The following is a 27015-nucleotide window of genomic DNA, read 5'->3' on the forward strand; positions in this document are numbered from 1 at the left end:
TTAATGGCTTTGTAGACGTAGATTTTGTGAACTGAGCAAACTGCCAAGATCCGCACTTTGTTTTTTCATGTATGGAACGATCTGTCTGGACTGTACACAGAACAATACTTTTCACTGTACCACGGTACACGTGACAATAAATCAATTCCAATCAAAGAGACAGTTTCTTACTCGCCTTAAGATTGAACAATGAGCCTTCTTAAAAATTATTCATTTCTGGGAGGTGCGGGTCACTGGCGGGGCCAGCATTTTCTGTTCATTCCAATTGCCCTTGAACTGCGTGTCTTGTGAGGCTATTTCAGAGGGCACTTACAAATCAACCACAACATTGCTGTGGATCTGGAGTCACGTGTAGGCCAGGCCACATAAGGAGAGCGGATTTCTTGAAGGATTTTAGTGAACCAGGTGAGTTTTCACAACAATCAAGAGTGTTATCATTAGACTTTTAATTCAAGACTTTTATTCAATTTCAGCATCTGTCATAGGCAGATTCGATCCCTGATCCCCAGAGCATTAACCTGGGTCTCCGGTTTACTCACCCAGTAACAATACCATTCCAATGCCTAGCGCACATATTCTTGGCAGAATATGGTGTCTCGTGTTGTGTTCTGTGATCTTGTCTTGCAATGATTCTACTGAACTGCTGGTGAATTAGCCAGAACGATGATTTATTAATGTACACGTGGTAAGGTAACAATCAGAATGCTACACAGACTGTTATCACAGAGCTACATTAGACTCTCTTGGAACTACCCTTATGTGCGACTGGTTTTGTGTACGCCTGACAACCTTCTGCTGGTAGCCAGTGTCACCTGACTGATGCCAACTACTGGTGGGAGGTCACACTGCTGAGTACATGTAATATTATATACAGGCTTATCAGGGGCTGGCTTAGCACAGTGGGCTAAACAGCTGGCTTGTAATGCAGAACAAGGCCAGCAGCGTGAGTTCAATTCCCGTACCAGCCTCCCTGAACAGGTGCCGGAATGTGGCGTCTAGGGGCTTTTCACAGTAACTTCATTGAAGCCTACTTGTGATAATAAGTGATTACTATTATTATCACCACATCTCGTAACTTCTCGAAATTATCAAGTAATTTATTTTTTCAAACAAATTCTGATAGCTCTGCAGTTTCTCGAAACATTTTGGTTGATCGTGTTATTTTTAAAAATAAAGATCTAATCTTTGCAGTATAATTACCCAATACAACAATTCACTAATCATAATCAATATTCACTTTTGAATAAACTTGAATTTCATTATTTTTTTTTGCGATGAAATCAATACATAGTTAATATAGAAAAGGTACAGAAGGCGAAATGGCTGCAGAAAGCACATGTTAGAGGTATAAAATGGCTTCCTTGACCTTATTACTAAGGCCTGTGAATACACTTTGAAAATAATAATTTACGGGCAACAAGGTGGCACAATGGTTAGCACTGCTGCCTCACGGCACCGAGGTCCTAGGTTCGATCCCCACCCTGCGTCACTGCCGTGTGGAGTTTGCACATTCTTCCCGTGGTTTTGTTGGTCTCACCCCCACATCACAATGATGTGCAGGGTAGGTGGATTGGCCACGCTAAATTGGAAAAACTGAATTGGGTACTCTAAATTTATTTTTTATAATGAAAATAACAATTTTAAAACTAAATGTGAGTACACATGCGCACTTCCAGCTTCCTACATTACAACAGTGAATATGTTTCAAAAGTACTCTGTGAAAGTGTACAAACTCAGCAATAGCATGGTGGGAAAAATAGCCAACTTATGTAACCATGTATAAGAAAGCTGTGTCAGCTATTGCCAAGACCAGACCCTGACAAACTAGACAAAGCTAAGAATCCACATAATCGTATCATACAAGGCCAGAAGAGGGAAAATAGTGCCTAGTAAAACCTGATAACAAAGTCACGATCTAGGAATGTCCTAATAACACAACCTCCTCATGACCTAGGTCCATCTGTGTCAAGGCATCATGAGGGCAGAGGTAAAAGCAAAATAGGACCACGTCTTAAACCCTCTAAAGACAAAATACTGCAAATAAGCCGAGTCAGGGTCTTTCCATGACAACATGTTTGGTCAGAAGTTATGACTGTATTGATTCCTTACTACTGATCTCTCACTACTGATTACATTTGTGAACAAGGTCTGTTTTTGTAAAATGATACAGCTTTTGTATAAATATTGAACGTTTTCTCCATGTCTTTGCGAGCTTGAGAAGGAATGAGCAGTTTTGCTTTAACTGCTCTCTCTCTCTTCAAACTGTAGCCATACTGCCTGCAGACTTTGGTCAATAAAGACAAAGTTATTTTTATCGAAACAGAGTTGTAAAGTTGTTTTCTTCACAGTCTCAAAGTAGGAAAGATTTTAAAGACGACAACTCCATTGGCTTTAAAACACTTTAGGAGGTCCAGTGGAAGTGAGAAGTTTCATAGAAATGTACATTTGTTCTAATTGTCCACAAACGAGGATATATTACACTTGGTGTCCTCACCAATTTATTGATGAAGGTTGAGTCTTAATTTTGTGTAATAACCACTTCATTGACACCATTTCGAATACTCTGTTAAACTCCAGACACACCATAGGCACAATTATTTATTGTAAAGCACGGCGAGTTGTTGTGATTTGGAATGCACTGTCCATACATGGTGCCAGAATCTCATTGGACTGCAACTTCCAAAAGGGAATTTGGTACATTCTGAAAAAGAAAACAAAATAGTCGAACTACGGGGTTAAATGGGTCACTGTACAAAGAGCTGGCACGGGAAAAATGGGCCAAATAGACTCCTCTGTGCTCGAGCAGCCTTGTGTACAAGGAAAGGGAGTGGTAACAACCTGGAACCTACTGCCTATGAGGGGAGGAGATGCAGAGATGACGGAAGGATTTCAATAAGAAATTGGACAGGCACGGAGAGAAATAACCGACAGGGATTTGGGGATAGAACGGGGCAATGGACAGACTGGCTTGCTCCACAGAGAGCCGACATGTTCTCAAAGGGCTGGTTTAGCACACTGGGCTAAATCGCTGGCTTTTAAAGCAGACCAAGCAGGCCAGCAGCACGGTTCAATTCCCATACCAGCCTCCCCGAACAGGCGCCGGAATGTGGCGACTAGGGGCTTTTCACAGTAACTTCGTTGAAGCCTACTTGTGACAATAAGCAATTTTCATATCATTTCATTTCATGGCCCCATTCCCCACCCTCCAGATGCTGTGATCTCAGGAGAGAAATTCAGCTGCTCCAGTCTCTCAAACTGACTGGAGTCCCTTCTCTCTGGTGCCATTCTAGCACGATGGTTAGCACTGTTGCTTGACAGTTCCAGGGTCCCAGGTTGAAAGATTCTTATTTGAAGGATCTTATCCTGCCGAACTACGACAAGTTGTTAGATTCCTAGTATTATTCGACTGTGTAAAGTTGAAGGAATTTATAGTATTCCTACTATTCGGTTACCAGTAGCACTTTGCGATTACTGGGACTCAGCAGAAATGTAAGTTAAAAAAAATTGTTTTATTTTTCTTCTATTGATTACAATTTGAAAGTCATTTAAAAGGCAATTCGTAGACAATTTGAAGCTTTCAGAGAATCAAGACATTATCTTCTTGCTTAGGCAGACAGCTCGAAAGTAACTTTTAAAAGGTCAAAGTCTGGAAATGAAGCATGAAAAAGAGAGAGAGAGAGCTAAACTAAAACTAAACGTCAAGACTTCAAAAACACTCTCCAAAACTACACTCCAAAAACACACTAAACACTACTACAGAAACACACTAAAACACTACATCACTACAAAGACAGACAGACAGACTAAAATGGCGGGGGGAAACGTTTCAGTTATACCCTTCCATATCTGTCTTAAATCATCTAATTAAGCTAGCTTGGCTAATGTAACAATGGAGACTTCATGTCGAGAAAGCTGGAATCAAATATATATTTGATTCAATGTTTTATCCATTAAAATGTTTCGGCCTTATAAGCTATGGAATGTGGTTCACGCTGTAATCACTAATGGCCTGAAAAGAGAACTATAGAGCTTTAGTTACTGGAGTCTTGTCACCTCGTTGCCATGGAATTCAGCCCTTGTCCTTGACAGCAGCACAAGCATAGTGTCAAATTGTCTTGCAACTGTGCTGTTTTAATCTATGATGGAATTATGCTGTTTCATGTATCTATTGAAGCTATATGTTTTGAGATGACCTGAGGTTATGGGTGCTGAAATTCTCATTTTTAAATGGGTATTTAAAACTGGGGCTAAATATTTATGTTTAAACAGCTATCTTTTACCTATACTAGTTGTATTAGAAATACCTGGCTTCTACACAGGTTCGATTCCCGGTTTGGGTCACTGTCGGTGCGGAGTCTGAGTGTCCCCGTGTTTGGGTGAGTTTCCTCCGGGTGCTCCAATTTTCTCCCACAAGTCCCGAAAGATGTGGTTAGGTGAATTGGACATTCTGAATTCTCTCTCGGTGAACCAGAACAGGCTCCGGAGTGTGGCAACTAGGGGATTTTCACAGTAACTTCAATAGAGCGTTAATGTAAGCCTACTTGTGACATTATTTTTATTGTAAATGTCCTCTACACCCCCTCTAAGAACTTCACATCCTTCATAAAGTGTGGGGTTCATCTATAGGGTTCCATTCTAGAGGGATAGAATTGAAAAGTACGGACGAAATGTTCAACTTGTTTAGAACCAGGGTTAGACTACACTGGGAGCACTGTCAACATTGGTGATCTCCATTTAGAAAAAGGAAATAAAGGCATTGGATAAAGTGCAAGATTCATAATATACAGAACTGAGAGCATTTAACACTCAGGAAAGGCTGGGGCTGCTTTTTTCTGGAAAAGAGAAGACTGATGGGTGACCTGATGTTATCTTTAAGATTATGAAGGGATTCAATAATCCAATAGGACTTTCAGCAGAAACCTCTTTACCCAGCGAGTGGTGAGAATGTGGAACTCACTCCACAGCGAGTGGTTGAGGTGAACAGCATGAATACATTGAACGGAAACCTAGATACATACATGAGGGAGAAAGAATAGGAGATGCTGATGGGGGAAATATAGAGGGGTGGGTGGAGGATCATGTGGAATATAAATACTGACACCGACCATGGATAATCTCAGCCGGTATGGGAATTTAACGTGTGCTGTTGGTGTCACGCAGCACAAACCAGCCATCCAGCCAACTGAGCTAACCGATCCCCGTGTAAATCTGTAATAATTCCTTAAATATTAGTGATTGCCTGTCTCCCACCATACTATTTAATGTAGTTTCCCAGTGCACCTCAGACAACATGCCCCTCAGACCCTGATATTCTGTGAGAAGCATCAAGATAACTTAAACAAAAGAACCATCGGGCATCACGGTGGCGCAGTGGGTTAGCCCTGCTGCCTCACGGAGCCGAGGTCCCAGGTTCAATCCCAGCTCTGGGTCATTGTCTGTGTGGAGTTTGCACATTCTCCTCGTATTTGCGTGGGTTCACCCCTACAACCCAAAGATGTGCAGGCTAGGTGGATTGGCCACGCTAAATTGCCCCTTAATTGGAAAAAATGAATTGGGTACTCTACATTAAAAAAAAAAGAACCATGTAACCACCATAGCCCATCGTCATGGCAATGTGGCATGCTTTTTGGGGTTTCTAAACAGAAATGGCAATGAAACATCTTCCAACCTCCAAACCCCCTTTCACCCCTTGTGAAAGGGCAGCACGGTAGCATTATGGTTAGCACAATTGCTTTACAGCTCCAGGGTCCCAGGTTCGATTCCTGACTTGGGTCACTGTCTGTGCGGAGTCTGCACATCCTCCCAGTGTGCGCGTGGGTTTCCTCCGGGTGCTTGGGTTTCCTCCCACAGTCCAAAGATGTGCGGGTTAGGTGGATTGGTCATACTAAATTGCCCATAGTGTCCAAAATTGCCCTTAGAGTTGGGTGGGGTTACTGGGTTCTGGGGATAGGGTGGAGCTGTGGACCTTGGGTAGGGTGCTCTTTCCAAGAGCCGGTGCAGACTCGACTCGATGGGCCGAATGGCCTCCTTCTGCACTGTAAATTCTATGATCTATGAAATGTGCAACCAGATATTCGCAAGAAGGCTCAGAGAGAATCAGCCCACTAGAGGCGAAGTTGTGAGACCGGCCAGTCCAGCAGAAAGAAACCCTCTGACCATCCCCATTGACCAACAGAATGAACAAACTGCAGTCCTGGATGTAATTGAGAACAGAAACAATAACAGCAGAATCCAATCCCTGTAATCAGTTGTGAACTTGTTGGTGTCTCAGGGAGTGCGATGAATTACAAAATCCCTTTGCACATTGAGAGCAGGTGAACGGCCTCTCCCAGTATGAACTCCCTGGTGTGACTGCAGATGGCATAACCGAGTGAATCGCGCAAATAGACATAAACGGGTGTGAGATAATCGGGATTATGGAGACATGGCTGCAGGATGACCAGGGATGGGAATTGAATATATTCAGTATTTAGGAAGGACAGACAAAAAGGAAAAGGAAGTGGTGAGGCAGTGCTGGTTAAAGAGGAAATTAATGCAATAGTGAGGAAGGATATTAGCTCCGACAATGTGGAATCTGTATGGGTAGAGCTCAGAAACACTAAGGGGGAAATAAATTAGTAAAGAGACCCCAAAACTGCAGTGGTGATGTTGGGAATGGCCGAATACAGGAAATTAGGCTGATTGTAAAAGTTCCTATGGGTACATGAAGAGAAAAAGATTGGTGAAGACACATTTAGGTTCCTTTCAGCCAGAAACAGTGGAATGTATAATAGGGGACAAAGAAATGGGTGAGCAAATAAATACATAATTTGGTTCTGTCTTCACAAATGAGGGCACAAATCAGATACCAGAAATGTTGGGGAACGCAGGATTTAGTGAGAGGGAGGAACTGAAGGAGATCAATATTAGTAAAGAAATGGTGTTGGGGAAATTTATGGGATTGAAGGCCGATAAATCCCCAGGGCCTGATAATCTGCATCCCAAAGTACTGAGGGAAGTGGCTCTAGAAATAATGGATGCATTGGTGTCACCTTCTATAGACTCTGAAGCAGTTCCTGCAGATTGGAGGGTGGCTTATGTAACACCACTATTTAAAATGAGAGAGAAAACAGGGAATTATAGATCAGTAAGCCTGACATCAGCAGTGGGAAAAATTCTAGAATCCATTATCAAAGATTTTATAGCAAAGCACTTAGAAACCAGTGGCAGGATCGGACAGAGTCAGCATGGATTTATGAAGGGGAAATCATGCTTGACGAAATTGACTGGAATTCTTTGAGGGTGTAACTGGTAGAGTTGACAAGGGGGAGCAAGTGGATGTGGTATATTTGGACTTTCAGGTGGCGTTTGACAAAATCACTCACAAGAGATTAGTGTGTAAAATTAAAGCACACGGGATTACGGGTAGTGCATTGAGATGCACAAGAAACTGGTTGGCAGACAGGAAACAAAGAGTAGGAATTAATGGTCTTTTTCAAAGTGGCAGGCACTGACTAGTGGGGTACTGCAGGGATCGGTGCTAGGAGCCCAGATGTTCAGAAGACAGATTAATGATTTTTTTAAAAATTTAAAATACCCAATTCTTTTTTCCAATTAAGAGGCAATTTAGCGTGGCCATTTCACCTACGCTGCACATCTTAAGAAGAATAATCTTTATTGTCACAAGTAGGCTTGCATTCACACTGCAATGAAGTTGCTGTGAAAAGAGTTGGATGATAAGCCATGATCATAATGAATGGCAGAGCAGGCGCGAAGGGACAAATGGCCTCTTCCTGCTCCTATTTTCTATGTCATCCCTTCCCACACTAAGAGCAGGTGAATGGCCTCTCCCCAGTGTGAACTCGCTGGTGTGTCTGCAGGATGGATAACTGTGTGAATCCATTCCCACAGAGGGAGCAGGTGAATGGCTTCTCCCCAGTGTGAACTCGCTGATGTCTCTGCAGACTGGATAACTGTGTGAATCCCTTCCCACACTGACAGCAGGTGAATGGCCTCTCCCCAGTGTGAACTCGCTGATGTTTCTGCATGCTGGATAGCTGTGTGAATCCCTTCCCACAGAGGGAGCAGGGGAATGGTCTCACCCCAGTGTGAACTCGCTGATGTTTCTGCAGATTGGATGAATGTGTGAATCCCTTCCCACAGAGGGAGCAGGTGAATGGCCTCTCCCCAGTGTGAATTCGCTGATGTTCCCGCAGGTTGGATGAATCACTGAATCCCTTCCCACACACAGAACAGATGAACGGCCGCTCGCCAGTGTGAATTCGCTGGTGTCTCTGCAGGGCGGCTGAATCACTGAATCCCTTCCCACACTGAGAGCAGGTGAATGGCCTCTCTTCAGTGTGAACTCGCTGGTGTGACTGGAGGGTGGATAACTGAGCAAATCCCTTCCCACACACAGAGCAGGTGAATGGCCTCTCCCCAGTGTGACTGCGTCGATGAGACTCCAGCCGAGATGGGACTCTGAATCCCTTCCCACAGTCCCCACATTTCCACGGTTTCTCCATGTTTTGGGTCTCCTGGTGTCTCTCCAGATTGAACAATCAGTGGAAGCCTTGTCCACACACAGAACATGTGCACTGTCTCTCCTCACTGTGAATGGTGCGATGTTTTTTCAGGCTGTGTAACTAGTTAAAGCTCTTTCCACAGTCAGTTCAATGGAACACTCTCACTCGGGTGTGTGTTCTGTGGGTCTCGGTGCTTTTCCAGTCACACTCACGTTTAAAATCTTTTGAAGCCAACAGATCGGACAAATATTTTGCCTTCTCGCTGAGGATATTCAGTTCAGGAGGAATCGATTGAGTTTGTCACATCGAGACGTGACCTTTGAGATTTCTGTCTATAATTCCTCCTCTTCCAATATCCTTTGAAAACAATTAGCAAAAGTCATCATTGTTAGTACAGGATAGAAACTCAGAACAGACAATTCTAGTTCGTATGAAATGTAATTTCCTCTATTGTTCTCCAAAAGCTGTAAATCTCCATCCCGCACAATCTCACTCCATTCTCACTCTGCTGTATCTAATATTCACCCTCCCAACTCTCCTGCAGGTGCTGATTCATGTTGATTGACAGATCAGAGCTCAGCTCACTGCTTCCTGACCAGGACACAGAGATTATAATAGGAGCAAGAGTAGGCCATTCGGCCCACCAAGTCTACTCAACCATTCATTGAGATCCTTGGCCGATCTACTTCAGCACCATTTTCCCACATGGTCCCCATATCCCTCGATATCTTCAATATCTAGAATCCTAGCAATATTTGTCTTGAACATACCTGATGACTGAGGCTGCACATTCCTCTGGGGTAGAGAATTCCAAAGCTTCACCACATCCTCGAGTGAAGAAATCCCTCCTCATCTCAGCTTTCTCTCTATTTTCCTACCTGTTCCCCATAACCCTTAACTCCATTGTCAATAAAATATCTGTCAAACTTGTGCTTCAATATATTCAATGACCCCCAGATACAACTGGTCCCTATGGAAGAGAAATCCAAAGACTAACAACCCCCTGAGGGAAGAGACGACTGGAAATCTATAACGTAGCTACAGTCTTATATTACAAAGTGAAAAATATTACATTTACTTTATTACACAACGGTAAATAATATATCTAATCTGTACCATGTAACAACACTGGACATATCCCTGTCCATTATTAATTTAATTGCCCTGAAATGCCAGCCATCTCCTGGGGAACCCACCCCTTTAATTGTGAACATGAGGAAAGAGACAACCCTTTTTTGAAATAAATTTAGAATAACCAATTTTTTTTTTGCAATTAAGGTGCAATTTAGCGTCGCCATTCCACCTACCCTGCACATCTTTGGGTTGTGGAGCTGAGACCCACACAAACACGGGGAGAATGTGCAAACTCCGCACAGACAGTGACCTGGGGCCAGGATCGAACCGGGTCCTTGGTGTTGTGAGGCAGCAGTGCTAACCACTGTGCTGCCAGAGACCATCCTTTTAGTCAGTCAAATAAATGCGTCAACCTGTTAAGGAGATGGGTGGGAGGAGATGGAAACACTTTGTGCAGCCGCTAACCTTCATGTAATTCTTTTCCCCAATTAAGGGGCAATTTAGCGTGGTTCCAGGTTGGGCTCAAAGCATCAATGAGGACTCTGATCTCTGGCAAGGAAGGAAACCCTGGCAGGCGGGAGGGAAGAATTCACAAACACCCCCTGGAGACCCCAAACCCCCCAATAACACCCATTGATTTTATTGTCAGTCTGCAGACAGGAGCTGGAGAACTGAACCCAGGCAGAGGAGAGGGAGGGAGAAAACTGGGAGTGGAGGAAAGAAATGGTGCAGATGGTGAGATGGGTTTGGATTTCAGCCCAGGGAGGAGGGAGAGTGTGTGGGACGGGGATTTACAGCTTTGGGGGAACAAGAGAGGAACAAATGTTCAAGAGAAACTAGAATTGTCTGTTTAGAATTTCTACCCTGGATTGACAGTGATGTCTTTTGTTTATTTTTAATTAAAAGTTGTTGTTTTTTTAAAAAAAAGAGTACCCAATATTTTTCCCCCAATTGAGGCGTAATCTTTGCGAGGCCAATTCATCGACCTGCACATCTTTTTGGATTGTAGGGGTGAGTCCCACACAGACACGGGGAGAATATGCAAACTCTGTACGGGCAGTGACCCGGGCCGGGATCAAACCCCGGTCCTCGGTTAACCAGATGGAAACTCAAATCAAACTTCACATCAAGACTTAAGTCACTTCATTCATCAGGACCTGAATATCATTGGCCTGTGAATGTGGAAGACAAAATGTTTGTCTGTTCTGTCCGTAGGTAAAGATTTTCTTTTTTAAAATAAATCTAGAGTACCCAATTATTTTTTTCCACTTATGGGGCAAGAGAGATAGGAGGGAGAGAGAGGAGAGAGAGAGACGGGCCCGTTGGAAACTAGATCTAGTAAGGGACTGCATTCCGAAATATGTTTTACCCTCGAAGTGGGTAATATTGTTGTTTTGCTTTTCTTGGTGTCCTAAGAGAGCTGCCCCGGCAGCAGTAAGCTGGTGAATGAGAGTGAGAAGGGGGGGTGGGTAAAGCTGCAGCCGGTGAACCAGTTTTGGCTGGTTCGGCAAGCTTAGCTTCTGGGTCAGAGCCTGGGGAGTGGGTTTGATTTCAATTTGTGTGTCTAGCTGGGGCGTTGGTGGGAAATGGGGGCATGGGGGGAATGTGGTAGCTCACTGATGATGACTATAGAACTGTTTTTGATTTACTCTGAGGATAGGGGTATGGCAGTCATCTTGGGTGGACCCTATGCCTGTACTTTTTGAAGATTTGCTGGATAGTCCCTCACAGTGGAAATGGCTGATTCCGTGATTTTCATAGAATTTTACAGTGCAGAAGGAGGTCATTCGGCCCATCAAGTCTGCACCGGCTCTTGGAAAGAGCACCCTACCCAAGGTCAACACCTCCACCCTATCCCCACAACCCAGTAACCCCACCCAACACTAAGGACAATTTTGGACACTAAGGGCAATTTAGCATGGCCACTCCACCTAACCTGCACATCTTTGGACTGTGGGAGGAAACCGGAGCACCCGGAGGAAACCCACGGGGAGGATGTGCAGACTCCGCACAGACAGTGCCGAATCGAACCTGGGACCCTGGAGCTGTGAAGCAATTGTGCTATCCACAATGCTACCGTGATGGGAGGGGCGGGGGGGGTGATCCCCTAATTCAGGGCTGGTCACCTGGACCGTAAAGGAATTGGGTGAACCAGTGAAGGTCAAGGGTTTTCACTCACCTGAAGATTCTAAATGCTGGTGTGGTGTTCTTGCAGGAGACTCACTTGCAGGTTAGAGATCCGACCAGATGCGGAGGGGTGAGCCAAGTGTTTCACTCGGGCTTTGACGGAAGGGCTCGATATGCTGCAATTTTAATCAATAAAGGGGTCACTAGGGTCATTGCGGACACTAATGGGAGATACATGGTGGTCAGTGGGTTACTGGCGGGTACATTGGTGGTGCTGGTGAATGTCTATGCCCCTAACTGGGACGATGTGTCATTTTAAAATTAAATTGTTGGGACCTATCTCAGACCGGGATACACATCAATTAATTCTTGGAGCGAACTTCAATTGTGAACTGGATCCAAAAATGGACTGGTACAAGCCCATTCGGCCACTATAAACACAGAAAAATGGAGTGAAATCTGGACGAACCACCCAGCACGACCCAGGCACCGGAAACGACCACAGCAAACCCGGCAAAGGATAAAGAAATCTGTTCCCATCAGTAGATTGTAAAAGGATTATGGGACACAGATTTAAGATTATGAGCAAGATCTACAGGGGGGATATGAGGAAGAAATTTTACACAGTGAGTGATAATGATCTGAACTCAATGCTTACACACAAAGGTTGATAACCTCCAGGTCCTGATAACTCGAATGGTGCTGTCAGAATTTGATGTGAGGATAGGTTGTGAGTTTCCTGTCTGCGAATCCCTTTCTAAGCCCCTGTGAAAGAAGTTTACAAAGGCATCACTGTCAGTCCAGAAATAAAATTCTGGAAAGATAAATATTTCTCCCGGTTTGAATTTGCGGTGTGTAAATCTACCCCGACTAATCCCTGTAAAAGGAGTTTCCAAAATTAATCACTATCAGTCCAGGATAGAAATTCACCACATTCTCTCCTCCTGCTCCCTGGTCCAGGATGACCGCTCATGCCCTCCCGCTCCCCCTCACCGCTGCACACTGCCCTCATCATCAGCAGTCCCCTGATTTTAGGGTGATGTTGACTCAGGGTTGTGAGTTTCTGCCCTGGGTCTTTGTGTGACTGAACAGAGCCTCAGAGCTTTCGACACATGGGACAGGACATCCAATGAGACAGTGACATCCAGAGACCAGGATTGGCTTCCTTTCCATCTCTGCCACCGCTTTGCATCATCAATAAGACATTGGGACTCAAAGACTAATCCAGTTTGATGGACAAGTTGCCTCCATTCTGAACAATGAGGAACAAGCTCCTCCCACTCACTGAAACATCGCCCCCTACAAAGATGACAAACGCGCGTGCGCCCTGATGCACATCCAATAAAGATGGCGGCCGTTAACCCGAGCCGAACATGAGGAGCCGTAGCTCCGCTCAGTACAAACTGGGTACCTTAAACTCTTTTCCTTTTAAAAAAAAAAACTTTTTATTGGCATTTCTCATATTTATAAACAATCTTAAACTCTTTTCCGAGGTTTGCGGCTTACAACAGCTTTACACGACGTTTCCGCCCACCCCCACGATCTCTCGCTCCCTCCATATTGTTAATCGCCTCGCACCAATTTCGGATCTGAAGACACAGCCCTTCTGCATTGCCATTACCCACACAGCGCATGCTTCAATCGCAGCGGGCCCCGCCACTCATTCATTGGTTGGAGGACCAGCGCTCTCGTCCTCCAGTCCTGCCCCTCCACCTTCTATTGGTCCAGAGCTGCCGTCAATCACCCGGACATTGTGACGGTTACAGATGGTGAGAGCGGCCACAGGCTCAGGCTGACTCGCTGATTGTCCAATAATAACAGTGAGAGTCTCAGTGGGACAATCAGACAATAATAGTGGAGATGGGGCCCAGAGGAGAAACAGCAAAGTGTTCACTCACTTTGAGAGGAACAAACACAGTGTCTGTTCCAATAATAAGAGTCAGGCTGCAGTGTGTGAGTGAATATATCATTGGGTCCAATGGAGAATCATAGAATCCCCTCAGTGTAGCAGGAGGCCATTCGGCCCATCGAGTCTGTGGCAACCCTCTGAAAGAGCACGCTACCATGGCGAATTCCCCACCCTATCCACGTAACACTTGCAGGGGACAATTTAGCACAGCCAATCCACCTAATCTGCACATTTTTGGACTGTGGGAGGAAACCAGAGCACCCAGAAAGGAAATCTATGCAGGCGCAGGCAAACTCCACAGAGACAGTGACCCAAGGTCGGAATTAATCATAGAATCTACAGTGCAGAAGGAGACCATTCGGCCCATCGAGTCTGCACCGGCGTTACCGGATTTGGCCAACTCACTGAAATGTGGTTAATTCTGAATTGCCTAGCAAGCCACTCAGTTTAAGGACAATTAGAAATGGGCAACCAAGCTGGTTTGCCCGTGACACTCACATCCCATAAAGAATAGAGAAAATAAAAGGGCTGTTTCCAGTGCCGGTTTCAAAGGAATCAGTACTGGGCCCTTCACTCCTGGTTTACATCATTGATTTGAAAGTAAATGTAGGAACATGTGGAAGAAGTTTACCTGTGACACAAAAATGATTGAACACTTGATAGTGAGGAAGAAAGCTGGAGGGAAAACAAGGCAAAGGATTACATGATAAATGGCAGGACAGGACTAGTTAGGCCAGAGCTAGATTCCTGTAGAGGAAGATTGCACCAGAGAGAGCACAGAGGGGATTTAAGATCATTGACCTGAAATTGACAATGTTTGCTCAGAGGAAAGTTTGGATAAACTGGGGCTGTTTTCTTTGGAACAGAAAAGGCTGAGGGGAGACCAAAATGAAATTATGGAAAGCAGCCTGGCTGGCTCAGTCGGCAGAGCATGGGAGTCTTAATCCCAGGGCCGTGGGTTCAAGACCCACGTTGGGCGCTTCAGCTTCTTTAATCTGAGAACATTGAGCTCAACTGTTTTATGGACGGCACGGTAGCACAGTGGCTAGCACTGTTGCTTCACAGTGCCAGGGTCCCGGGGTTCAATTCCCACTTGGGACACTGTCTGCGCAGAGTCTACACATTCTCCCAGTCTCTGTATGGGTTCCCTCCCACAAGTCCCGATCGACGTGCTTGTTAGGTGAATTGGATATTCTGATTTCTCCCTCTGTGTACCTGAATAGGTGCTCGATTGTGGTTCCGGGGATTTTTACAGTAACTTCATTGCAGTGTTAATGTAAACCTACTTGTGATAATAGTAAAGATTATTCTAAAGGTATAAAATTCTGGGGGATCATGGTGGCACAGTGGTTGTGTGCGTGCGTGCTGGGGACGCGGGGTCGATCCTGGCCCTGGGTCACAGTCTGTAAGGAGTTTGCACATTCTCCCATTGTGTGCGTGGGTTTCACCCCCACAACCCAAATATGTGCAGGGTAGGAGGCTTGGCAAAATTAAATTGCCCCTCAATTGGAAAAAAATATAAATTTATATATTTTTAAAATTTCTGAGGGATCTAAATAGATTGGATAGGAAGGTCCGAATCCCTTTGATTAAGGGATACATATAAAAGGAGGCAGAGATTTAGTGAAGGACTAGGAGGTTTAGAGGGTGGTGAGGATCTGTGACATGCTGCCTGAAATAATGGGACAAACCCTCATAACATTTAAAAAGTATTTAGATAGACATTTGAATTGATATAACTTAAAAATCTACAGACCACAATCTGCAGAGGGCAGTAGAGTGGAGCTGCTGATTGGCTGTTGTGGGGGAAATTTACATACGTGCATTGTGGTCACTGTAACTTGAAGGTGTACCTGTGCAAGAGACCCTAGCTGTTCAAGTGAAGGCAAGCATCCAGCAGAGGGCAGTAGACCTTCACTGAGTGAGTGCTTCCTGAGAAGGGAAGTAATTTTTTTTTTTAAAAACTTACTGTAGGGAGTTTCCAGCTGAACCCAGTCGGAGTGAGGACTGAGTGACTGCTGGGTAAGTAGTAAAGATTTAAATTGTTTGCGCAGGCCCATAACAGCTGATTGCTGTTTTTGTGTGGGGCGCAGTGGGTGCTGGTTAAGTGTTTTATTTTTACCTGTATTTAAGTTGGGCAGTTTCTAAACCCTAGACACTACACTTGTAGTGACCCCACCCTTCCACCTCCTTTAAACTAAGGGGCAGAGTGAATAACAGGTAAGCACTTTCTTTCTTTTTCTTTTTTTATCTAGAGGGGATGGCAGGGAAGGCAGTGCAATGTTCCTCCTGCAGAATGTTTGAGGTGAGGGATGCCGTCAGTGTCCCTGCTGATTTCATCTGGGCACTCATCTCCAGCTCCTCAGAAACCACGTTAGGGAACTGGAGCTGGATGAACTTCGTATTATTCGGGAGGCAGAGGTGGTTAGAGATAGAAGCTTCAGGGATGTAGATACTCCAAAGAATAAAGATAGATGGGTGATGGTGAGAGGGGCTGGGAAGAAGCAGTCAGTACAGGGATCCCCTGTGGTCGTTCCCCTTAGTAACAAGTATACCGCTTTGGATACTGTTGGGGGGGGGGGGGGGGAGACGTACCAGGGGTAAGCCATGGGGTAGAGGTCTCTGGCACAGAGTCTGCCCCTGTTGCTCAGAAGGGAAGGGGGGAGAGGAATAGAGCATTAGTCATTGGAGATTCCATAGTTAGGGGGATAGATAGGAGATTCTGTGGGAACGAGAGAGACTCGTGATTTGTGTCGGCTCCCAGGTGGCAGGGTCCGTGATGTCTCGGATCGTGTTTTCGGGATCCTTAAGGGGGAGGGGGAGCAGCCCCAAGTCGTGGTCCACATAGGTACCAACGACATAGGTAGGAAAAGGGATAGGGATGTAAGGCAGGAATTCAGGGAGCTAGGATGGAAACTTAGATCTAAGGCAAACAGAGTTATTATCTCTGGGTTGTTACCCGTGCCACGTGCAAGCGAGACGAGGAATAGGGAGAGAGAGGAGTTGAACACGTGGCTACAGGCATGGTGCAGGAGGGAGGGTTTCAGATTTCTGGATAATTGGGGCTCATTCTGGGGTCGGTGGGACCTCTACAAACGAGATGGTCTACACCTGGACCAGAGGGGTACCAATATCCTGGGGAGAAATTTGCTAATGTTCTTCGGGAGGGTTTAAACTAGTTCAGCAGGGGATTGGGAACCTGAATTGTAGCTCCAGTTTACAGGAGGTTGAGAGTAGTGAGGTCATGAGTAAGGTTTCAAAGTTGCAGGAGTGTACCAGCAGGCAGGAAGCTGGTTTAAAGTGTGTCTCCTTCAATGCCAGGAGCATCCGGAATAAGGTGGGTGAACTTGCTGCATGGGTTGGTACCTGGGACTTCGATGTTGTGGCCATTTCGGAGACATGGATAGAGCAGGAACAGGAATGGTTGTTGCAGGTGCCGGGGTTTAGATATTTCAGTAAGCTCAGGGAAGGTGGTAAAAGAGGGGGAGGGGTGGCATTGTTAGTCAAGGACAGTATTACGGTGGCAGAAACGGCGTTTGATGAGGACTCGTCTACTGAGGTAGTATGGGCTGAGGTTAGAAACAGGAAAGGAGAGGTCACCCTGTTAGGGGTTTTCTATAGGCCTCCAAAAAGTTCCAGAGATGTAGAGGAAAGGATTGCAAAGATGATTCTGGATAGGAGCGAAAGCAACAGGGTAGTTGTTATGGGGGACTTTAACTTTCCAAATATTGACTAGAAACGCTATCGTTCAAGTACTTTAGATGGGTCAGTTTTTGTCCAATGTGTGCAGGAGGGTTTCCTGACACAGCATGTAGATAGGCCAACGAGAGGCGAGGCCATATTGGATTTGGTACTGGGTAATGAACCAGGACAGGTGTTAGATTTGGAGGTAGGTGAGCACTTTGGTGATAGTGACCACAATTCGATTACGTTTACTTTAGTGCTGGAAAGGGATAGGTATATGCCGCAGGGCAAGAGTTATATCTGGGGGAAAGGCAATTATGATGCGATGAGACAAGACTTAGGATGCATGGGATGGAGTGGAAAACTGCAGGGGATGGGCACAATTCAAATGTGGAGCTTGTTCAAGGAACAGCTACTGCGTGTCCTTGATATGTATGTACCTGTCAGGCAGGGAGGAAGTGGTCAAGTGAGGGAACCGTGGTTTACTAAAGCAGTCAAAACACTTGTCAAGAGGAAGGAGGCGGCTTATGTAAAGATGAGACATGAAGGTTCAGTTAGGGCGCTCGAGAGTTACAAGTTAGCTAGGAAGGACTTAAAGAGAGAGCTAAGAAGAGCCAGGAGGGGACATGAGAAGTCTTTGGCAGGTAGGATCAAGGATAACCATAAAGCTTTCTATAGATATGTCAGGAATAAAAGAATGACTAGGGTAAGAGTAGGGCCAGTCAAGGACAGTAGTGGGAAGTTGTGCGTGGAGTCCGAGGAGATAGGAGAGGTGCTAAATGAATAATTTTCGGCAGTATTCACACAGGAAAAAGACAATGTTGTCGAGGAGAATACGGAGATTCAAGCTACTAGACTAGAAAGACTTGAGGTTCTTAAGGAGGAGATGTTAACAATTCTGGAAAGTGTGAAAATAGATAAGTCCCCTGGGCCGGATGGGATTTATCCTAGGATTCTCTGGGAAGCTAGGGAGGAGATTGATGAGCCTTTGGCTTTGATCTTCAAGTCATCTTTGTCTGCAGGAATAGTGGCAGAAGATTCGTGGATAGCAAATGTTGTCCCCTTGTTCAAGAAGGGGAGTAGAGACAACCCTGGTAACAATAGACCAGTGAGCCTTACTTCTGTTGAGGGCAAAGTCTTGGAAAGGTTTTGTGATGAATGATATCTGTATACACATGTACCTTTAATGCGTAGGCCCCTTTAAGACCGGGTTTGGAACCCTGGGGGACTCCGGCTCCGCCCCCAGGAAGCTGTATGTAAGGTTACGTTCAGTAGGCAGCGTGCAGTGAGCACACTTCTCGGCAGCTGTCTGGTTTTCTGGTAATTAAAGCCTTTGTATTATCAAACTCCTCTCCCGAGTCGTAATTGAGGGTATCTCAATTTAATTACCAGATTACATCAAGATGGACAGCGGTCTAAAGCCATAGAAGCTCAATTTGGACGCTCGGTCGCCGGAAGCCACTGAAATTTTTAAAAACTGCTCCGGTGCTTTGAGGCCTGTCTGAATTCCTCAGAGACTGAAGTTGACGGACCTCGCAAGCTGAGCTTACTACATGCCCTGGTGGGCCACCCACTATCCTCCGTGATCGAGAAAGCTACGACGTACGAAACGGCAGACATTTGCTCTCGCCCTGCTGCCAGGGCTCTGGGGAAACGAGCTCGCCAGGAACTGCGACCATAAAGAGGTGACGGCAAAAGTCCACATGAACTTCCATATTCGTGATGCTTTCATGTCCGGTATCCGATCCACGTACATCCGGCAGTGGCTCCTAGAAGACGGAGCGAAGGAACTCCAAGGCACGGTAACGCTCGCCTCTTCCCTGGAAGCGGCCCACCAAAATCTCTGCACGTACTCCGCGGAACTTGCGAACCCCTCCAGACTCGGCCACGCTTCAGGCCTGCGCCGCGTGGCGACCCGCTCACACCGGGGGGCCCCCAATGCCATTTCTGTGGGCAAGGCCAGCACTCACGCCAGCATTGCCCGGCCCGCTCCGCTATCTGCGGCGAATGCGGAAAGAAGGGGCACTTCGCAAAGGTCTGCCTGGCTGGGCCCAAAGGTCTCATCGGACCCAGAAATCGAACTCCCGGGACCACAGGCCCCGCAACGCGGCCGCGCGGTGGCTAGACACGCCTACTTCCGACGCACCGTAGGACTCGTGCGAGTCATGGGGTGGCCATCTTGGCGGCAGCCATCTTCAAAACTCAAAACATGCGACCGACGGCGGCGGCCATTTTGCAAGTCCGATTCAACCGAGGACTCTGACTGCCCGCAACTAGGAGCGATCACGCTCTATCAATCTTGGCCAAAGCACCTGCGAAACTCAATGATGCAGGTTCAAATCAACGGCCGCGACACCCCTTGCCTTTTTGACTCCGGGAGCACGGAGAGTTTTATCCATCCAGACACGGTAAGACGCTGCTCCCTGCGCACCTAATCCCACCTCCCAAACTATCGCCCTCGCATCTGGGTCTCATTCGGTCCAAATCACTGAGTATTGTTTCGCGAACCTCGCTATCCAAGGCGCCAAATACGCCCGTTTTAAACTTTATGCCCTCCCTCACCTCTGCGCCGCCCTGCTGCTCGGTCTGGACTTTCAGTGCAGCCACCGAAGCCTGACCCTGAAGTTCGGCGGACCCCTGCCCATGCTCACGGTATGTAGCCTGGCGACATTCACAGTTGCAACCCCCCCCCTCTTCGCGGACCTCACCCCTGACTGTAAGCCCGTCGCCACCAGGAGTCGACGGTACAGTTCCCAAGACATGACTTTCATCAAGTCAGAGGTTCAGCGGCTACTAAAAGGGGTCATAGAGGCTAGCAACAGCTCTTGGAGGGCACAAGTACTGGTAGTCCGCTCCGGAGAAAAACAATGTATGGTGGTGGACTACAGCCAGACCATAAACCGCGTTACGCAACTCGATGCGTACCCACTTCCCCGCATTGCAGAAATGGTGAACCAAGTCGCCCAGTATCGCGTATTCTCCACAGTCGACCTAAAATCGGCCGATCATCAACTCCCTATCCGCCCAGAGGACGGCCCCTATACAGCCTTCGAAGCAGCCGGTCGGCTCTTCCACTTCCTCGGGGTCCCTCTTGGTGTCACAAACGGAGTCTCCGTTTTACAAAGGGCAATGGATCAAATGGTGGACCAGTACGGCTTACGGGCTACATACTCGTACTTGGACAACGTCACCATCTGTGGCCATGATCAGCAGGACCATGACGAAAACCTGAGGAAGTTCCTCCAGATCGCCCGGGCCCTCAATCTGACATACAATGAAGAGAAATGCGTGTTCCACACAACCCAGCTAGCCACCCTCGGCTATGTCGTGGAAAATGGGGTCCGAGGGCCAGACCCCGGCCGCATGCGCCCCCTGAAGGAACTTCCCCTCCCCCGTAGCCTCAAGGCACTCAAACGTTGCCTGGGGCTCTTTTCCTATTATGCCCAGTGGGTCCCCAGATATGCGGACAAAGCCCGTCCACTCATTAAGACCACGGTTTTTCCCCTGACGGCTGAGGCTCAGTCAGCTTTCAGTCGTATCAAGGCCAATATCATCAAGGCCGCCATGCACGCGGTGGACAAAACTATTCCCTTCCAGGTAGAAAGCGACGCATCAGACGTCGCTCTGGCTGCTACCCTCAACCAGGCGGGCAGACCTGTAGTGTTCTTCTCCCGAACGCTCACCGCCTCGGAAATTCGACACTCTGCAGTCGGGAAGGAGGCACAAGCCATAGTGGAGGCCGTGCGGCACTGGAGGCACTACCGAGCCAGTAGGAGGTTCGACCTCGTCACCGACCAACGGTCGGTCGCCTTTATGTTCGATAACGTATAACGGGGCAAAATAAAGAATGATAACATTCTGAGGTGCAGGATCGAACTCTCCACCTACACGTACGATATTACATATCATCCGGGAAAGCTCAACGAGTCCCCAGATGCCCTGTCCCGCCACAGATGCGCCAACGCGCAGAAAGACCGTCCGCGGGCCATCCACGATGACCTCTGCCACCCGGGGGTCACCCGGCTTGCCCATTTCATCAAGTCCCGCAGCCTGCCTTACTCCACCAAGGAGGTCAAGGCCATGACCATGGCTTGCCAGATCTGTGCGAAGTGCAGACCGCACTTTTATCGGCCAGACAAGGCTCACCGAGTCTCTGGGCCCTTTGAGCAATTAAGCGTGGACTTCAAAGGGCCCTTCCCTTCCACCAACCGCAACAGTTATTTCCTCACTGTCATCGATTAATTCTCCCGCTTCCCCTTCGCTGTCCCCCGCCCCGATATGACCTCGGCCTCCGTAATCAAGGCACTGCACAGCATCTTCACGCTGTTTGGTTTCCCCGCTTATATCCACAGCGACCGGGGTACATCGTTCATGAGCGATGAGCTGCATCGAGATCTGCTAAACAAGGGCATTGCCTCGAGCAGAACGACCAGCTATAACCCGCGGGGAAACGGGCAGGTGTAGAGGGAGAACGTGACAGTTTGGAAGGCTGTTCTTCTAGCCCTATGGTCAAGAAGTCTCCCAATCGCCTGCTGGCAGGAGGTCCTACCCGATGCCCTACACTCCATTACACTCGCTCCTCTGTATGGCCACAAACGAGACCCCTCACAACCGTTTGTTTGTCTTCCCCAGGAGGTCCACCTCTGGGGTCTCGCTTCCACGTTGGCTGACGACTCCGGGGCCAGTTCTACTCCGGAGGCACGCGAGGAGCCATAAGACAGATCCACTGGTCGAGAGGGTCCAACTACTACACGCAAACCCTCAATACGCCTACGTCGAGCACCTCGATGGCAGGCAGGACACCGTTTCCCTGCGAGACCTGGCACCCGCTGGTTCGCCCCCCCCTTCCACCGATGCTCCCCTCCCAGCACCAGCAGTCGACTCCGACAGCGCCCCCCCCTCCCCTCCCCCAGCCGGCGCCGGCACCAATCACCCTAGACACCGCGGATACCCCCCCTGCTCCAACGCGGGAAAAGGCTCAGACAACCGTGCTCCCGGATATACCACCACCGAGGACGACCGTATCTGTCGCACCACCGCCGGAGCTGAGAAGGTCGACACGGGCAATCAGGCCACCCAAAAGACTGAACTTTTCATTCCACTTCACCCCCGATGAACTATGCATTTTTTTTAAACAGGGGGTGATTGTGATGAATGATATCTGTATACACATGTACCTTTAATGCGTAGGCCCCTTTAAGACCGGGTTTGGAACCCTGGGGGACTCCACCTCTGCCCCCAGGAAGCTGTATATAAGGTTATGTTCAGTAGGCAGCGTGCAGTGAGCACACTTCTCGGCAGCTGTCTGGTTCTCTGGTAATTAAAGCCTTTGTATTATCAAACTCCTCTCCGGAGTCATAATTGAGGGTATCTCAGGTTTATAAGAGATTGGATGTATAATCATCTGGAAAGGAATAATTTGATTAGAGATAGTCAACAAGGTTTTGTGAAGGGTAGGTCGTGCCTCACAAACCTTATTAAGTTCTTTGAGAAGGTGACCAAACAGGTGGATGAGGGAAAAGCAGTTGATGTGGTATACATGGATTTCAGTAAAGCGTTTGATAAGGTTCCCCATGGTAGGCTACTGCAGAAAATATGGTGGCATGGGATTCAGGGTGATTTAGCAGTTTGGATTAGAAATCGGCTAGCTGGAAGAAGACAAAGGATGGTGGTTGGTGGGAACTCTTCAGACTGGAGTCCAGTTACTAGTGGTGTACCATCAGGATCTGTTTTGGGGCCACTGCTGTTTGTCACTTTTATAAATGACCTGTGAAGAGGGCGTAGAAGGATGGGTGAGTAAATTTGCAGATGACACTAAAGTCGGTGTAGTTGTGGACCGTGCGGAAGGATGTTACAAGTTACAGAGGGACATAGGTAACCTGCAGCACTGAGCTGAGGGGTGGCAAATGGAGTTTAATGCAGAAAAGTGTGAGGTGATTCATTTTGGAAGGAATAACAGGAAGACAGAGTATTGGGCTAATGGTAAAATTCTTGGCAGTGTGGATGAGCAGAGCGATCTCGGTGTCCATGTACATAGATCCCTGAAAGTTGCCACCTAGGTTGAGAGGGTTGTTAAGAAGGCATACGGTGTGTTAGCTTTTAATGGTAGAGGGATTGAGTTTCAGAGCCATGAGGTCATGTTGCAGCTGTACAAAACTCTGGGGCGGCCGCATTTGGAGTATTGTGTGCAATTCTGGTCGCCGCATTATAGGAAGGATGTGGAAGCAATGGAAAGGGTGCAGAGGAGATTTACCAGAATGTTGCCTGGTATGGAGGGAAGATCTTATGAGGAAAGGCTGAGGGACTTGAAGCTGTTTCCGTTAGAGAGAAGAAGGTTAAGAGGTGACTTAATTGAGGCACACAAGATGATCAGAGGATTGGATAGGGTGGACAGAGAGAGCCTTTTTCTTCGGATGGTGATGTCTCACATGAGGGGACATAGCTTTAAATTGAGGGGAGATAGATATAGGACAGATGTCAGAGGTAGGTTCTTTACTCAGAGTAGTAAGGGCGTGGAATGCCCTGCCTGCAACAGTAGTGGACTCGCCAATACTAAGGGCATTCAAATGGTCATTGGATAGACATATGGATGATAAGGGAATAGTGTAGATGGGCTTTAGAGTGGATTCACAGGTCGGCGCAACATCGAGGGCCGAAGGGCCTGTACTGCGCTGTAATGTTCTATGTTCTACGAATACCTACTTTGTAAACACGATGAGCGGAATGAAATGCAACAGGAACAACAAACCTAACAAAATCCCGGATCGTAACTCTCACTACTAAGAAGGTCAGCAGTTTGCCCAGTTGACCTGCCAAGTATGCTAATTCGGTAATTTCAAAATGTACCTGCATACATAAGAGTACAACAGCAAATTATTTAACTTCCCCAATGTGATGTATAATTAGTCTCAAATTTACCCTGGAATGGTCATTTAAAATTTCCCAGTCACTCTGAAATCTTTATCCACGGACAGAACAGACAAACCATTTTACCTCCCAATGATATTCAGGTCCTGATGAATTGAGTGATGATGATGATGTGATGTTTGGTTTGAAGTTCCCGTGAGTAAATCCTCCTCTTTCTAAAGGAGTTTCCAAAGAAACTCCACTCTCAATCCAGGAGAGAAATTCACAAGATTCTCTCTTCCGGCTTCCGGGTGAACGACGGCCGCACATGCGCTCTGCTGCACCTGAGAAAGATGGCGGCCGCGCAGGCGCCCTGTGGCATATCGCCCCCTAAACAGATGACAGCCGTTAACAGGGGCCGATCAGAGAGAAGAGCACCGATGCGGCCGCCCCATTCGGTACAAACACCGAACTGTATGAAAAGTGCCGGAACCAATTTCTCACCCTGAGGAACGTAATGAAATAATGGCGGGTAAGACTACCCGCAATGCCGGGCGAGAATGAATACGCCCTATTTTCGTCACAGGAGCCAGAACGCGCCCCGGAAGTCGCCTCTCTGTGCGGAGCATGCGCGGTGCTGCTCCGGGCTGAGCGCAGCCGCAGTGACAGTGAGTGCGGCTTCCAGAGGCTGAGTGAGAGCCGTCGCGAGCGGGGACAATGGTGAGAACCCAACCCCCCGCCCCCAATAAGACCCATTGGTTTTAGTGTCAGTCTGCAGACAGGAGCTGGAGAACTGAACCCAGGCAGAGGAGAGGGAGGGAGAAAACTGGGAGTGGAGGAAAGAAATGGTGAGATGGGTTTGGATTTCAGCCCAGGGAGGAGGGAGAGTGTGTGGGACGGGGATTTACAGCTTTGGGGGAACAAGAGAGGGAAAAATGTTCCAGAGAAACTAGAATTGTCTGTTCAGAATTTATACCCTGGATTGACAGTGATGACTGTTGTAAACTCCTTTTACAGGATATTGGAAGTGGAGGATTGGCCGACAGAAAATTCAAACCAAACATCACATCGAAATCTGACAGTCACTCAATTCATTGAGAGCTGAATATCATCAGGCTTTGAATTTGGAAGGAGAAGTGTGACTGCAAAAGCACCGAGACCCACCCCCAATGAGAGTTTTCCAGTCCACTGACTGTGGAGAGAGTTTTAACCAGTTACACAACCTCAAAAAAAGTATCACATCATTCACGGCAGGGAGACATTAAACGCATGTTTGTGTGTGGACAAAGCTTCAACCGGGAGAGACATAAAGACCCCTCACCATGGAGAAACTGTGGAAATGTGCGGACTGTGGGAAGGTATTCAGTTACCCATCACAACTGGAAGTTCATCGTCGCAGTCACACTGGGGAGAGACCGTTCCTCTGCTCCATTTGTGGGAAGGGATTCACCCATTCATACAACCTTCTGACACACCAGCGAGTTCACACTGAGGAGAGGCCATTCACCTGCCCTGTGTGTGGGAAGGGATTCACTCGGTCATCCCACATTGTGACTCATCAACTTGTTCACACTGATAAAAGACCGTTTACATGTCCTGACTGTGAGAAGAGTTTTAAATGTAAAAAGGATCTGCTGACACATCAACGTATTCACACTGGGGAGAGACCGTTTTCGTGCTCCTTGTGTGGGAAAAGATTCATTCAGTCATCCCACCTGCAGACACATCAACTTGTTCACACTGATAACAAATTTTTTAACTGTCCTGACTGTGAGAAGAGCTTTAAAAACAAAAAGGATTTACTAACACACCAATACGCTCACACTGGGGAGAGACCATTCACCTGCTCTGTGTGTGGGAAAGGATTCAGCCGTCCATCTGCCCTACTGAGCCACCAGAGAATTCACACTGGGGAGAGGCCATTCACCTGCTCTGACTGTGGGAAAGGATTCATTAATTCATCCAACCTTCTGATACACCAGCAACTTCATACAGGGGATAGACCGTTCACCTGCTCTGAATGTGGGAAGGGATTCACACGTTCATACAACCTTCTGACACATCAGCAGGTTCACAGTGAGGAGAGGCCGTTCACTTGCTCAGTGTGTGGGAAGGGATTCACTCGTTCATCCAACCTATTGAATCACCAGCGAATTCACACTGGGGAGAGGCCGTTCACCTGCTCTATGTGTGGGAAGGGATTCAGTCAGTCATCCAACCTGCTGACACACCAGAGAGTTCACAGTGGGGAGAGGCCGTTCACTTGCTCCATATGTGGGAAGGAATTTTCTCATTTATCTTATCTTCTGAAACATCATCGAGTTCACACTGGGAGCGGCCATTCAACTGCAATGTCTAAGAAAAGGGGTTTACTCACTCATCCCACCTGTTAACACACCAGCGATTTCACAAGCGACTACAAGGTTTAGATTATACCCTGATTGATGCTGTTAATCATGTCCAGCACTGAATAATGTTCACTCTGACAGTCTTAATCTGCTGATGAGGTTTATTATTCTGAATAAATGTGTTTGAAACGTTGTTGCAGATTTTTGTCTTTCCCACCTGAGTGTTGAACATCACCTGTCTGGAGCTGCGAAAGGACAATCTGGGGGAGGATCATTTGGCAGGAACAGAACTTCAGCCTGGACACAGTCCTCCAGGCTCACACTGGGAGGAACAAATGACACTTTGGTCTTTCTCATCACTCTTCACTGTCAGCAAAGTCCCCGTGTGGACTTAATCCTGAGATGTGTAAGAAATATGTTCCATCCGCTCTCCTCCAAATCTCAGAACCCCTAGACATGGAACAGCAGTCTTCTTTACAACTGTGTTCAGAGTCGGGAAGAACAATGGTGAATGCTGGAAATG

General features: G+C 47.2%; 1 protein-coding gene, 1 long non-coding RNA gene and 1 other non-coding gene across 5 annotated transcripts; 2 read left to right on the top strand and 1 right to left on the bottom strand.

The window, feature by feature from the left end:
* Positions 1–647: 647 nt before the first annotated feature.
* On the bottom strand, positions 648–24670 carry LOC140418447 (uncharacterized). 3 transcript variants are annotated; one of them, XR_011945046.1, is made up of 5 exons: positions 24292–24670; positions 12364–12470; positions 11758–11881; positions 8082–8861; positions 648–2701 (listed from the first exon to the last, which is right to left on the bottom strand). It is a non-coding gene; the product is annotated as an uncharacterized lncRNA (long non-coding RNA). The 3 variants fall into 3 exon arrangements; XR_011945044.1 differs by lacking the exon at positions 648–2701 and having other exon boundaries at positions 3489–8861; positions 24292–24667; XR_011945045.1 differs by lacking the exons at positions 648–2701; positions 11758–11881 and having other exon boundaries at positions 3489–8861; positions 24292–24662.
* trnak-cuu (transfer RNA lysine (anticodon CUU)) lies at positions 14521–14593 on the top strand. Its single transcript has one exon. It is a non-coding gene; the product is annotated as a tRNA-Lys (tRNA).
* A 141-nt stretch (positions 24671–24811) lies between the features above and the next one.
* On the top strand, positions 24812–26685 carry LOC140418448 (uncharacterized). Its single transcript, XM_072501923.1, has 2 exons — positions 24812–24864; positions 25162–26685. The coding sequence occupies exon 2, from the start codon at positions 25467–25469 to the stop codon at positions 26535–26537; it is 1071 nt and encodes a 356-aa protein (XP_072358024.1). The 5' UTR covers positions 24812–24864; positions 25162–25466; the 3' UTR covers positions 26538–26685.
* The last annotated feature ends 330 nt before the right edge of the window (positions 26686–27015 follow it).

This window comes from Scyliorhinus torazame, chromosome 5 (genome assembly GCF_047496885.1).
Source record: "Scyliorhinus torazame isolate Kashiwa2021f chromosome 5, sScyTor2.1, whole genome shotgun sequence".
Lineage (NCBI taxonomy): Eukaryota > Metazoa > Chordata > Chondrichthyes > Carcharhiniformes > Scyliorhinidae > Scyliorhinus > Scyliorhinus torazame.

Bases quoted from the DNA above. Each gene is read 5' to 3' on its own strand.
- LOC140418448 (XM_072501923.1), top strand. From the start codon at position 25,467: ATGGAGAAACTGTGGAAATGTGCGGACTGTGGGAAGGTATTCAGTTAC.